At 38.5% G+C, this 15207-nt stretch overlaps 1 protein-coding gene across 1 annotated transcript; it reads left to right on the plus strand.

The window, feature by feature from the left end:
- The first annotated feature begins 12251 nt into the window (after nt 1–12251).
- Nucleotides 12252–12951, plus strand: LOC104101516 (dehydration-responsive element-binding protein 1F-like). The gene is made up of 2 exons (XM_070191155.1): nt 12252–12413; nt 12478–12951. The coding sequence occupies exons 1-2, from the start codon at nt 12252–12254 to the stop codon at nt 12949–12951; spliced, it is 636 nt and encodes a 211-aa protein (XP_070047256.1).
- Nucleotides 12952–15207: the final 2256 nt, after the last annotated feature.

The following is a 15207-nucleotide window of genomic DNA, read 5'->3' on the forward strand; positions in this document are numbered from 1 at the left end:
CGCTGGACCACTGCCACCGGCTCCCGAAAAGGTAAGATTTCTTTTAATTTTGACTAACTAGTTTTCTAGGTGGGTGGAAGCATCTCCTTATCAGAATATCAGAAAACGCGAAGTGGTGGATTTCTTGTGGGAAAATATAATTGCAGGTTCGAAATAAAAAAAGAGATAACATGCGATAATGGGCCACATTTTATCGGCGCAAAAGTTACAAAGTTCCTTGAAGATTTAAAAATAAAGAGGATCACATCTTCACCCCATAATCCAAGCGTAAACGGTCAAGCGGAGTCAACGAACAAAGTGATTATTCAAAACCTCAAGAAAAGGTTGGAAGAGGCTAAAGGTAACTGGCTCGAGGAATTATCCGAAGTTCTATGGGCATACTGAGCTACGGCCAAGTTGAGCACAGGGGAAACCCCTTTTTCCCTCGTGTACAGTTTAGAAGCTTTAATCCCGGTGGAATTAAGGGAACCTACCTTGAGATAATTTCAGGTAGATGAAGAATCGAACAACGAAATAATGTTAGTCAACTTGGAGCTGCTCGATAAATGCAGGGACTTGGCGCATGTAAGAATGGTAGCTCAAAAGCAGAGAATGAAGCGGTATTATAATTGAAGAGCCAACCGTCGTTATTTCAAAGTAGGAGACTTGGTCCTAAGGAAAGTAACTCAAAACACCCCAGAGCTTAACGCGGGGAAACTAGGTCTAACGTGGGAAGGCCCCTACCGGGTTTCAGCTATCACCGGAAAAGGTTCATACGGGTTGGAAAACCAAAATGGAGAAAAGTTGCCCAACAATTGGAATGTGGCACACCTCAAAAATATTATTGCTGATGAACATTATCCGATCAGAAAGTATGTGTTGCACTCTTTTTCCCTTGGTTCAGCTTTTGTCCCAATTGGGTTTTTCTGGCAAGGTTTTTAACGAGGCAGAAACAAAAATCATACTACAAAGAAAGCAGCATTAAGACCTTTAATAGCAAGGCACACAAGCAAAGATTCACTCGGGGATGGTTAGATAATCTTTTGCTCTATAGCAAATTCCCACCGGGAAGTTAAGTTTGCTATTCAACAAAGGTTACCCGATCTTTCACGAGCACAAACCACTAGAGGGTTGTTAGATTTCCCTTCGCTCGATAGCATAAACTCCTAATGGGAATAAAAGTGTGTTACCAAGTTAAGGATTATCTAGCAATGCATTAGTGGAATGTTCGAAGATACAAGACTTCCAGTGTTCCAATTCGAACTCTTCGCATTCGAACACTGGAGGGGAATGATATGAGGATACGATAACAATGACTACTACGTCGATCGAGAAACAAAAAACTGGAAATATAATTACATCATCGGGACTGGGGACTATGCGGCCAGCCCCGTAGAAACAAATTGTACGAGTTAGCCACAAGTAATGGAAATTGTTTTTCAGCATAGAAAATACTTATGTACTTTTTGAAAATAGAGGGAATGAAATGAAATGAAATTATCTTGTTTCTTGTCTGACCGATGAACTAACTTTGTCATTTGAAAGTTAAACAAGTACTTCAAATGCTAGTGCCATAATGAACAAGAGACGTCCTCTTCAAGAACACCGTAAACATAAGAGGACCCTCTCTTATAAAAACCTCATATTAAAGGGTTGGTTCCGAAAGAATTTATATCCGGAATCAAAATGCCTTCAAGGAAAGATACACCCGAAGCCGAATACGAAGGGACGCAAAAAGTAAACTTGCACAAATACATATCAAAGCCCTCACAAAAAAGGACTGATGCCCAAATCCAAAAATGCTTCCAGGGAGAATACACCCTAGGCTTCACATAATAAGATGAAAAACAGAAAAGTTTGCGCAAAATACTTAAGCAAAAGAAATAAAATGCAAAGATTAAATACTTCCATGAATATTCAAATGAAAGGAAGAATCAAATAATACTTGACCAAAAGATATTTTTATTTGACCAAAAGATGTTTTTACAAAACCATGTCAAAACAACACAGCTACAAGAATTGAAAAAAGAAAAGAAAAGCTAAACTGCAGTGTCTCCGGAACCAAGAGGAAGAGAAGTGCCCGCGTCCCATGGAGATGTAGATGGACCCACCAATGGATCAATAATTTTACCAGTTTGGCATTCAGCATCATCATCCTCCAATTCTTCTTCAGTTCCCGAGAACACGAAACCGGAACCAGAAGGACCAGGTGCATCGGACCTCATTGGGAGTCCACTTTTAGCAGCTAACTCAAGCTCACGGGCCTTAGTAATTTTGGCATCAAAATCAATGACACCAGCTTTGGCCTCTTCCAAGGTTTTTCTCCTCATGATGTACATAGCGTAAGTTTTCTCAAAGACGAGGGAAGTCGCTCAGTGCTTAAGTTCTTCTTTGAGTTAGGTTACCTCGGCAGAAAGGTTTTACCGGGCAAACCTAGCAGATTTGAGGCAAACATCAAGGTCACGGACAGTTGAACTAATAAGCCTATTATGCTCGATAGTTTTCCTATACTTCTCTTCCAGCTGGGCGTGTTTCACCCCCGTAGCAGCAAGCTATTCAATTTTGGAATTCAAGGCTGCCTCTAAGTTGGTCATTCTTTCAGCGGAGGCAGCATCGCGTTCGGTTGCAGCAAGAACGGCGTTGTGGACTTCAGTCAATATGGACTTGTCATCAAATCTAACCCTCAGCGGGCCAATTTCTTGGCTAAGGGTTACCACTTCTTGCTTGCTTTTCTGCAAACGAACCTCCAATATAACAGCCTCAGCAGCTTTGACTTCCAGTTCCGAAAGGCGAGCGACATATTGCTCCTACTCTAAAAAAAGTTGATCTCGTGTGGAGGTAATCTCTTCCTTTTCATGAATTAATCTCTTCCTTGATCTCGTAAGAAGGATAAAATTCAGGATATGTTCATACCCAAAAATAAAAGGAGTAATAAAGGAAGAAAGGAACGTACCGCTACGGCATTGTGCATAGCGTTGTTCAACAAAAACTCTCTCAAGAGTGCCTGAATCTTTTTCAGGTCTTTCTCTAAAGCCAAAGGATTCAGATAATTAGCAAGCTCCATCGGCTGGGATAGCAAGTTGCATCTGGTAGAGACCGAAAGAATAATATTCCTATTCCTTTGTGGATCTTCAGAAGGGGCAGCATAATTATTCCCCAAATTCCCATGAACTGGGGACTGTGGAAAAGGAACACACCTTCTTCGTGGTCAGGTGTGGCCGGTGGAGAAGATGTAGCAATTGCTGGCGGAAGAGTGCATGAATATGGAAGTGATGTAGCCGTTGCTGGTGTTGGTGAAGATGGAGATGAAGCTGATGGAGTTGAAGAGTGAGAAGCAGCTGCATCAAATGCAATGATGGTTATTGGATGCTCGCCAACCAAAGATGGCAGGGACCTGGTACTCAACCCAGCAGTACTAGGCACAACAATTGGGGCCCGAAAACGAAAGTTGACATTATCTACCAAATCAAACTCTCCCCAAAGTGCCAAGGCATCGTCCTCGGTTAGTGTAACTATCTCAACAGGTCGATCATCTTGTTGAGATGATGAGGATTGTCATCTTCTATGTAGAGAATCTCCCTCATCACTATCTTCTTCATCATCGTCAATCGTCACGGTGTTTATGAACGGCATGGAAAGAGGGCCAGTTACCATCGCTACCGGAGATGACTCGGGGGCATTAGTCCTCGCCCTCTTATTCTTTTCCCCAACTACGGAGGAGTGTCTTCTCTTTTATTGTTTGTCTTTCGGCCGAGGACTCCATAAAAAACATTTTCTCCCAAAGCAGGCCCAGAGATACCTGTTCGAGTAAGCGCCTCCTGAAGTAGCCTCTCTACATCAATAGGATCGGCCAAGACATCATCCTCGGGAACAGCAACATCCAAGATATTTTGTACCCACAGATCAAAACCTTCAACCACTAGTGGGATCCATCGAGTTGCTGAAGCAGGAAAAGGATAGAGGATCAATACGGCTATAGAAAAATATTTAGTAGAAGGAAATATTAAATAAAGAGCTTACGAGTGTGGTTCAAAGTGGCCAGAAAGGATGAAGTAGTTGCTAGAATGATCTCGTTGGTGGCAGCTACAACGAACCGTTCCATCTACCCACGATCATTAGCATCATCCATGCTAGACAACATAGCATGGTGGCCACACTTTCAGAGGTTTATCATCCCCAACCTCCCACGGAAGATTTTGGGAGAATAGAGATTCATTATATGAGCTAAGGCTAGCTCATCTCCGGTCTCCTGGAACAAACGGCAAAGGCTAGCAACCGTCCTCCACACAGAAGGACTTACTTGTTCCAAACATACTTGGTAGCGGAGGCAAAACTCCGCAATCACTGAGTCAAGCTCTCCGCTCAAAGAGAACGCACCCAAAGTAAAGGGAAGAGTGTAAAAATATGTAAACCCTCCTTGGGTAGGGTGACTCGCTCCGATAGATTAGGAGCAATAATATCCAAGTCATGGCAGCGACAATCTTCCTTTACAGTAGGAATGCTAGAAGGACGTATGGAAGAAGAATACCTACTAACGGACCATGTATGAGAGTTAGCAGTAGGGAATTTCTCTTCGAAGTCTTTTGTGGTAATAAGACTTGTAGGTATGATGGAGCCCACTATTGGAGGAGCAAAGTCCTCGGCCTTGTCCTTTCCCTCTGAAAAACTGGTACGCTTTGAGAAAGAAGCCATTGTATGGACGAAGGAGAAGGTTTTTTGTTTGAAGAAAATTAGAGAAAAGATGAAGAGCAAGATGCAAGTTAGATAAGGGAAGCTTGAAAAATTATGAAGTATAAGGGAGAAGGTTGATATGTATAAGTAAAAATTTGGTGGCTAAATTCATGGCCATGATTACCTCGATAATCGGCAAAAATTGTGCTGAATCATGGGATGACGCATGTTCGGGGCATTAAATGCGGAGATACGTGCGTCTAATCAACCACTAGAAGACTTCAGAAGGAATTATAGTAATTCCAGCCAAAAGAGTGTTTCTACCAACTTCCCGGTAACACACTGTATAGGGTAAAATATGCTATGACACGTGGCCGTCCAAAAAAGGGACACATGGAACCCAGATGGGGGATGGCAAAAGACCAAAGGCAACTATTTCATTTGTCACCGGAAAGAATAACGCTCATAAAGATGTGATAAATGATCTTCACTTGGTAGCATTTAATAGAGAATATTCCACGGCATTGAGAGCAATTACCCGTTACAGGGAATTTGGCATTTATGTTCACTATTATATCTTCATCAATGTCCCCTCATAATTTACGTTAAATAAGGACATGATCCTAAGACCTCCTCCCCTAGACATAGCTATAAATAGTGAGCTCACTTATCATTGTAAAGGACACGAATTTTCTGGCAAACCTATGCTACATTCCATACAAAGCTTAATATTATTTTATCTTCTTACTTTTTAATTTCGTTGTTGTTGTGCCCGTAAATCAAGTTCCCAAAACTATTGCTTCTGTTGTTTCGTCTACATCCTAAGGCTAAGTATTGCATAATTCTTTGATTATTTTATTATTTCAGGATCAAATTAGTTCATTTGTCTAGAAACCACGTATAAATTTAACTGTATCGTTTTACAGATAAATAGTTTGGCGCCCACCATGGGAAAGGTCTTTTTGAAAATAGAAGGAATGAAATGAAATGAAATCCTTTTGTTTTTATCTTGTTTCTTCTCTGAACAATGAATTAACTTTGACATTTGAAAGTTAAACAAGTACTTTAAATGCTAGTGCAGTAATGAATAGGAGTCGTCCTCTTCAAGAGCACCGTAAACATAAGAGGGACCTCTTTTATAAAAATTCTCACGTTAAAGGGTTGGTTCCGGAAGAATTTATGCCCTGAATCAAAATGCCTTCATGGAAAGATACACCCGAAGCCGCATACGAAAGGTCAAAAAAAGTAAACTTGCACAAATACTTATCAAAGCCCTCACGAAAAATAGTTGATGCCAAGAGCCAAAAATGCTTTCAGGGAGAATACACCCTAGGCTTCACATAATAAGACGAAAAATAGAAAAGCTTGCGCAAAATTCTTAAGCAAAAGGAAGAAAATGCAAAGCTTAAAGACTTGCATGAATATTCAAATGAAAGGAAAACTCAAATAATACTTCAGCAAAAGATGTTTTTATTTACAAAAACATGTCAAAACGGCACAGGTACAAGAATTGGAAAAAGCAAATAAAAGCTAAACTGCAATGTCTCCGGAACTAAGAGGAAGAGAAGTGTCCGCGCCCCGGGGAGAAGTAGATGGACCCACCGATGGCTCAATATTTTCACCAGTTTGCCCTTCAAGATCATCATCTTCTGATTCTTCTTCAATTCCCGAGAACTCGAAACCAGAACCAGATGGACCAGGTGCATCAGACCTCACTGGGAGTTCACTTTTAGCAGCTAACTCAAGCTCATGGGCCTTAGCAATTTCGGCATTAAAATCAATGACACCAGATTTGGCCTCTTCTAAGGTTTTTCTCCTCATGATCTACATAACGTAAGTTTTCTCAACAACAAGGGAAGCTGCTCAGCGCTTAAGTTCTTCTTTGATTTGGGTTACCTAGGCCAAAAGGTTTTTTCCCGGGTGGGCCTAGCAAATTTATGGTTAACATCAAGGTCACAGACAGTTGAACTAAAAAGCCTATTATGCTCGATAGTTTTCCTTTACTTCTCTTCCAGCTGGGCGTGTTTCACCCCCGTTGTGGCAAGCTATTCAATTTTGGAATTCAAGGCTGCCTCTAAGTTGGTCACTCTTTCAGCGGAGGCAGCATCGCGTTCGATTGTAGCAAGAACGGCATTGTGGACTTCAGTCCATTTGGCCCTCGCTTCGTCAAATCTAACCCTCAGTGGGCCAATTTCTTGGCTAAGGGTTACCACTTCTTACTCACTTTTCTGCAAATGAGCCTCCAATATAACAGCCTCAGTAGCTTTGGCTTCTAGTTCCGAAAGGTGAGCGACATATTGATCCTGCTCTACCAAAGGTTGATCCCGTGCGGAGGTAATCTCTTCCTTTTCATGAATCAACCTCTGAAGGTCCTCGTAAGTAAGAAAGTTGGCCTACAAAGTTAGAAGGGTAAAATTCAGTATATGTTCATACCCAAAAATAGAAGGTGTAATAAAGGAAGAAAGGAACGTACTGTTGAGGCGTTGCGCATGGCGTTATTCAACAAACACTCTCCCGGGAGTGCCTGAATCTTTACTCACTCTTTCTCTAAATCCAAAGGCTTCAGATAATTAGCAAGCTCCACCGGCCGGGATAGCAAGTTGCATATGATAGAGACTGAAAGAATAACATTCCTCCTCCTTTGTGGATCTTCAAAAGGGGCATCATAATTTTGCCCTAAATTCCCATGAACTGGGGACTGTGGAAGAGGCACACCTTCTTTGTGGTTAGGTGCGGCCTGTGGAGATGATATAGCAATTGTTGGCGGAAGAGTGGATGCATATGGAAGTGATGTAGCAGTTGTTGGTGTTGGTGAAGATGGACATGAAGCTGATGGAGTTGAAGAGTGAGAAGCAACTGCATCAAATGCAGTGCTGGTTGTTGGATGCTCGCCAACCAAAGACGGAAGGGACTCGGTACTCAGCCCCGCAGTACTGGGCACAACAATTGAGACCGAAAACGGGAGTTGACATTATCTACCAAATCAAACTCTCCCCAAAGTGTCGAGGCATCATCCTCGGTTAGTGTAATTATCTTAAAAGGTCGAGCATCTTGTTAAGATGATGAGGATCGTCATCTTCTATGTAGAGAAGCTCCCTTATCACTAGCTTCTTCATCATCGTTGATCGTCATGGTATCAATGACAGGCCTGGAAGGAGGGCCAGTTACCATCGCTATTGTAGATGACTCGGGGCATCGGTCCTCGCCCTCTTATTCTTTTCCCCGGCTGCGGAGGAGCATCTTCTATTTGGTTGTTTGTCTTTCGGCCGAGGACTCTATAAAGAAACATTTGCTCCCGAAGCAGACCCAGAGACACATGTTCGATTAAGCGTCTCCTGAAACAACCTCGCTGCATCATCAAGATCAACCAAGACATTTTCCCTAAGAACAACAACAGAGCCCGCGGGTAGACCTAATTTCATAGACAAGTTAGAACGGATCAATCAAGTTCTTCACATGATAAATTAAAACAAGGTTAGTTTGAATTACCATGATTCTTGGCCTTCCACCCGTATTTAGGGGCCAGTTCTTTCCACAAGCGAGTCTAGGGCATCGTAACATCCAAGATCCTTTGTACCCACTGATCCAAACCTTCAACTACCGGTGGGATCCATCGAGTTGCTGAAACAGGCGAAGGATGGAGGATCAATATAGCTATAGAAACATATTTAGTAAAAGGAAATATTAAACAAAGATCTTACAAGTACGATTCCAAGTGGACAAAAAGGATGAAGTCGTTACCGGAATGATGTCGTTGGTGGCAGCTACAATGAACCATTTCATCCACCCACGGTCGTCTTTATCATCCATGCAAGACAATAGACCATGGTGGCCACGCTTGCAGAGGTTTATCATTCCTCCGCGAAAGATTTTAGGAGAATAAAGATTCATCATATGAGCTAAGGTTAGCTCCTCTCTAGTCTCCTAGCACAAACACCGAAGGCAAGCATCCGTCCTCCACACATAAGGGCTTACTTAGTAGCAGAGGCAAAACTCCACAATCACGGAGTCAAGCTTTCCGCTCAAAGAGAAGGCACCCAAAGTAAAGGTATACGTGTAAAAATATATAAAACCCTCGTTAGGTAGGGTGACATGCTCCGATAGATCAGGAGCAATAATATCCAAGTCATGGCAGAGGCAGTCTTTCTTCATATCAGGAATGCTAGAAGGACGTATGGAAGAACGATACCTATTGACGGCCCCATGTACGAGAGTTATCAGTAGAAAATTTCTCTTCAAAGTCTTTTGTGGTAATAAGACTTCTAGGGATGATGGATCCCATTGTTGGAGGAGCAGAGTCCTCGGCCTTGTTCTTGCTCTTTGAAAATCGAGTACGCTTTGAGGAAGAAGCCATTGTATGGAAGAAGTTGAAGGTTTTTTGTTTGAAGAGAACTAGAGAAAAGATGAAGAGCAAGATGCAAATTAGATAAGGCAAGCTTGAAAAATTATGAAGTATAAGGGAGAAGGTTGGTACGTATAAGTAAAAGTTTTGGCGACTAAATTCATGGCCATAATTACCTCGATAATCGGAAAAAGTTATGTTGAGCCATGGGATGATGCGTGTTCGGGGCATTTAATGTGAAGATACGTGCGTCTAATCAACCGTCAGAAGCCTTCAGAGAGAATTATAGTAATTTCTACCAAAAGAGTGTTTCTACCAACTTTCCGGTAACACAAAGTTATGTCACCGAAAAGCAGGGGAAATATCTGTTTAAGGTAAAATATACTATGAAATGTGGCCGTCCAAAAAATGTACACATGGAACCCAAGACGGGGGGAATGGTCAAAGACCGAAGGCAACTGTTTCGTTTTTCACCAAAAAGTATAACCCTCATAAAGATGTGATAAATTCTCTTCGCCCGTTAGCATTTAATAGAGAATATTCCATTGCATTAAGAGCAATTACCCCTTACAAGAAATTTAGCATTTATGTTCACCGTTACATTTTCATCAATATCCCTCATAATTGACATTAAAGAAGGGAACGATCCTAAGACCTTCTTCCCTAGACATACTTATAAATTGTGAGCTCAGTTATCTTTGTAAAGGACCCGAATTTTATGGCAAACTTACGCTACATTCTATACAAAGCTTAATATCATTTTATCTTCTTACTTTTTGATTTTGTTGTTGTTGTGCCCGGAAACCCTGTTCTTTGAACATTTGCTTCTGTTGTTTCATCTACATTTTAAGGCAAGTATTTCATAATTCTTCGATTATTTTATTATTTCAGGATCAAATTAGTTATATCCGTAAAACGGTACCGTTGAATTTATACGTGGTTTCTAAACAAATGAATTAATTTGATCCTGAAATAATAAATAATCGAAGAATTATGCAATACTTAGCCTTAAGAGGTAGACGAAACAGCAGAAGCAACAGTTCAGGGAATATGGTTTCCGGGCACAACAACAACGAAATCAAAAAGTAAGAAGATAAAATGATATTAAACTTTGTATAGAATGCAGCATAAGTTTGCTATAAAAGTCGTATTCTTTACAATTATAACTGAGCTCACTATTTATAGCTATGTCTAGGGAATGAGGTCTTAGGATCGTACCTTTTTTTAATGTCAATTATGAGGGACACTGATGAAGATGTAGCGATGAATATAAATGTCAAATTCCCTGTAACGGATAATTGCTCTTAATGACATGGAATATTCTCTATTAAATGCTACTGGACGAATAGCATTTATCACATTTTTATGAGCGTTATTCTTTACGGTGACAAACGAAACAGTTGCCTTCGGTCTTTGGTCATCCCCGTCTTGGATTCCACGTGTCCTTTTTTGGACGATCACGTATCATAACATATTTTACCCTATACAATAGCTACTTCTGAATTTACGAGCGTCGGAGATTTAAGGTGTGACGGCTTCGCCGAAAAAGGATCATGATTGCTAGCAAGAGGTTGCCTTTGATCATTAAATTTTAACATATGGAGTAAAAATTAATTATAAGTCAATCTCTTTATTCTTGTTCCCTTAAATCCACTTCCAGAAGATTAAATTCATATCTACTTGAAACTCTGATGTATCATTCTTAACTATCAGAAAAGATTCTCTTTGAAATCAAACATAACCAAAAGCTGTACTCAATTGGTGTTTCAGATTGTGCAAGATAGACCAATCTAAGAGGGATTAACTCATGCTTAATTATTGAATGTTGCTACTTTTGTTACTGGATTAATGTTCAATATTGGCAGACTTTGTTAATTGAACATGTGAAGTTTGTATGTTTTAACTTCAAACTTTTGGTTAATGTATTGAAGTTATTTTTGTTATATTTTTGTTTTCATTGTTAATTATTTTATGGTTTTAGCTTATTGAATGTATTTATTATTTATTAGATGTGAAGTTTAAAAGTTAAATTTGTGACGGATTTAGTTTGTCACAACTATTTAACCAATCATTAAATTAGTGATGCAAAATTTGCCGTGACAAATACTGTTTGGGACGGAACTTTCTATCAAGAATGGGGTGCTCAGTGGGGTGCTCAGAAAAATAAAATTGTCACGGAAAAATTTATGTCACAGATTTAATGACGGACAGAGTCGTAACAAATCAGTCAATAATTGTGACGGAATCAAACACAGTGGAGTTCCAAAATGTAGTGACAGCAAAATCCGTCACAATTGTGTCCCAAAATTTTGTGACGGAAAGTAAATCCGTCAAAAGTAATTTGCGACCCAAGCTTATGAGACGCCAGCGATTCCGTCACAAATCTGTCACAAACCTTAAAATGTGACGGAACAGTGACGGAAATGTCCGTCTCAAATAGTGAATTTCTTGTAGTGATTTTTTTTCCCTTAAATCCACTTCAAGAAGATTAAATTCATATCCACTTGAAACTCTGATGTATCATTCTTAACTATCAGAAAAGATTCTCTTTGAAATCAAAGATAACCAAAAGCTATACTCAATTGGTGTTTTAGATTGTGCAAGATAGACCAACAGTAAAAGAGGCCGTAGACGAAGAAATATCCAATATAGGAGGAAGATAAAAATAAATAAAAAGGGAAGAAGAAGATGAAAGAAAACAAAGTCAGACAAGAAGGGGCATTTTTGTACTCACGTGGGTTGAGCTTCCGTTCATTTTGACAGATTATTACTGGATGTCATCATTTTTTAGGGCTAAAAACCAAAATGATAAGCTTTTATGATATATTAAAGACATTTTCCTTAGGTGTTATATATGAGGACCAAATGAATCCAAAGCACATACATTTGGGACCATTTTGATCATTTTAAACTAGTGTTTACATATATGTGTTCCACACGTGGACCAAACCTTGATTTCCTCAAACCAAATTAGAAACGAATAAGAAGACTCATTCTTCTACTATATCCAATCACTGCAACGTGGGTTTTTAATCCGTAAAGATCCATTTATTGAAACAGTCAAGCAGGCCCCACAACAAATAAAACATTTTCCGTGTGCGTGTCCATGTATCCACGTGATTTCCTTCTTCTCTCCTCATAATCCAAATCTATAAAAACACTTTAGATTTAACGTACACCCTAAAAGCTTCAGCAGTACTACTTAGCACATACCACAAATAATTACAAGAAACTCAACAATTTGGCGCCTTATTAAGTAATGAATAATTCAAGCACTTCAATTAGAGTGGCAGTTTCCGATGAAGAACATATCAATATATTAGCGTTGAGGAAACCCAAGAAGCGAGCGGGAAGGAAGAAGTTCAAAGAAACTCGGCACCCAGTGTACAGGGGAGTGAGAAGGAGGAACAACGACAAGTGGGTTTGCGAACTGCGCGAGCCCAGCAAACAGAAGCGAATATGGTTGGGAAGTTACCCAACCGCAGAAATGGCTGCGCGCTCATGACGTAGCTGCATTGGCACTTAGAGGACAGCTGGCCACTTTAAACTTCGCAGACTCCGCTTGGCGGTTGCAAGTGCCGGCATCAAAGGATCCCAAGGACTTGCGCCAAGCAGCTGCAAAAGCAGCAGAGGCGTTCTGGCCAGGAGAGGAAGCTGATGTTAATTCTAGAGGAGCCGCTAATACTGGCAATGGCAATGAGGAAATGAAGGTGGCATCACAAGAAGAGAACGCAGCGTATAATTGCACGCAGAATATTGTGACTGCAGAAAATGTTTTGTATAGCAACTCATGCAGTGAAGTGGGAATGCTAGGGACGCAAGAATGGCAGGCATACATGGAAGAAAGGAGTTTGTTATCACCAAATCCTTGCTGTTTAGGGAGTTGTTTCAGCTGGATGATGATATGGAAAGTGATGTTGAGGTGTCCTTGTGGAGTTATTCTGTTTGATAGCTCGTAGCTCATATATAGGTGGAGTATATCAATTGTTGTAATAAGCACGTAGATCATATTCTTTTGTATTCAACGGGGATTATTTTCTCCGCATTGCATTTGGTTAAGAGTTTGTTTGGCCAAATTATCAAACACGGTTTATTTAGAAAAATGCTTTTAGTCAAAAAGTATTTTTGCAAACTATAATTAATAAAATGTATAACTTATTTTTCTTTTAGTGGTTAGTCATAATTTTAAATTACGTTTGTTTTCATTATGGCATATTAATAATATTTATTTTATGTGATTTTATTATATTTATTGTTAAATATTTTAGTACAATGCCATGACTCATCTCATATTTATGTTATTTTATTGAAAATACCTTACATATTTCTGTCTTTTTAGGATTAAAGAAATATTTGGAGCCCAAATTTTACGTTTTATTCTATGAAGACTTTATGGAAAAAAAACTCGAAAAATACTAGAAAAACCATAGAAATCCGAAATTAAAAAATTCGACTTTTATTGGTTTGGTTTGGTATTTAAATTTAATAACCCGATACAATTAGTTTAGTTTGGTAATTAAAAATTCTGAATCAACCCGACCCATGCACACTCTTAATCCCTACAAAGATGTAGCCTCGTGTGGATATATTTAATCATGTAGGAAGTGCTTTTTTGGTGTTGGTTTTGATTTTAAGTGAATCGGAGTAGAGTAATTTGGAAAAGGAAAAGGGAACCTCAAGTTAGTGCTTCGCTAGTAGTGGATTAATTTCCACGTAGAGCTAGTAGAATCGGTCACTACAAGAAATTGAGGATACGACGACATTTATTTAGTGACTATTGAAATAAATGTCGGAAAATTTTCTTTTTTTTGATATTTATGACAAAATATCATAAAAACTACGACATTTAATATTAATTGTCGTAGAAACAATGACATTTGATATTAAATGTCGTAAAAAAATGACATTTGATAGGAAATATCATAAAAACGATGACATTTGATACAAAATGTCGTCAACGTAATGACATTTTTTAAGAAATGTCGTAAAAAGTATGACATTTGCTACAAAATATCGTAAAAATTAGATATTTGATACAAAATGTCGTAAAAAGGACGACATTTGGTATAAAATATCATAAAAATAATGACATTTGGTCCAAACTGTAGTAAAAATACGACACTTATATCAAATGTTGTAAAAATATTTTTGATACAAATGACAAAAAAATATGACCTTACTTTAAATGTCATATTATTTGTCGGTAATCACGAACATTTACATCTACAATTGAAAATTTCTCTATATTTTCTAAATTTTAAATCATTCTTTATATTTAATAAAATATCACACCCTTTATATTTAATATTTAATTTGTTAAAATATTGTGATAATTACCTACAATATAGAATATTTCTCTTCTTGTTGCTTAATATTTTAAAAGGCTCGTCCAGGACTAACTCCTGGGCGAGGCATTTACAGAATGCCTTGAAGCGGCTCAAGTGTAGGGCTTAATTTGTGAGGTTTACATGCATCTCAAACATAATATTATGCGCCTTACACGCCTATCGCTCAGCGTTCGTGCTCGCTCAATAAGTATTAGGTAAATCATCTGTTAAATTTTCTAATTAATAGTGTTGACCCTCAAAATACATTAACAAATGAATGATCTTAACTCAAATAGCGAGTCATAGTATTGTATATTTACTAAGTGAGAACATCGTGAGGGTTAATATTATTTGAATATTTTCTCTGAATATATAGATAGTCGAACCTTCACTCGCTATTGATTTTTATTTCTTAGTTTTTTGTCTACCAAAAGAGACTTTAATACTTTGTATTTATTTCTGAAGGAGTAATATTTTGAATTATAATATTGATAAAGTTTATTGATTATTACTTTTAGGAAGGTAATTAAATGTGTAGTTTGATAATAATTTATAACTTCTAGCCTTTTAGGGAAGTAATCAAATATGTAGTTTGATAACAATTTTAACATTATTGCTTTGTTTATACTTGTAAAACATGTTAGATATTTTGGTTTTTTATGAGTTTCCTTAATCCTTTGATTTTCATAAACTTTTAATGTACTTTCTATATTTTTATGTTTTTTTTATATATATATATATGCCCAATGTTCCTGCTGCAATATGATGAGATATATTGATTTCTTGAACTTAAAAATTTAAAGATTCATGAGACTTACTTTCACGACCCAAAATTCAAAAAGGCCGTGATGGTGCTGGACACCACTGTCAGGCAAGCCAACTATAATC

This window comes from Nicotiana tomentosiformis, chromosome 12 (assembly GCF_000390325.3).
Source record: "Nicotiana tomentosiformis chromosome 12, ASM39032v3, whole genome shotgun sequence".
NCBI classification, from domain to species: domain Eukaryota; kingdom Viridiplantae; phylum Streptophyta; class Magnoliopsida; order Solanales; family Solanaceae; genus Nicotiana; species Nicotiana tomentosiformis.

Excerpts from the sequence above, each read along its gene's own strand:
- LOC104101516 (XM_070191155.1), top strand. The coding sequence starts at position 12,252 with ATGAATAATTCAAGCACTTCAATTAGAGTGGCAGTTTCCGATGAAGAA. Across the intron at positions 12,414-12,477 it reads GGAGGAACAACGACAAGTGG|AAATGGCTGCGCGCTCATGA; the intron begins GTTTGCGAACTG and ends ACCCAACCGCAG.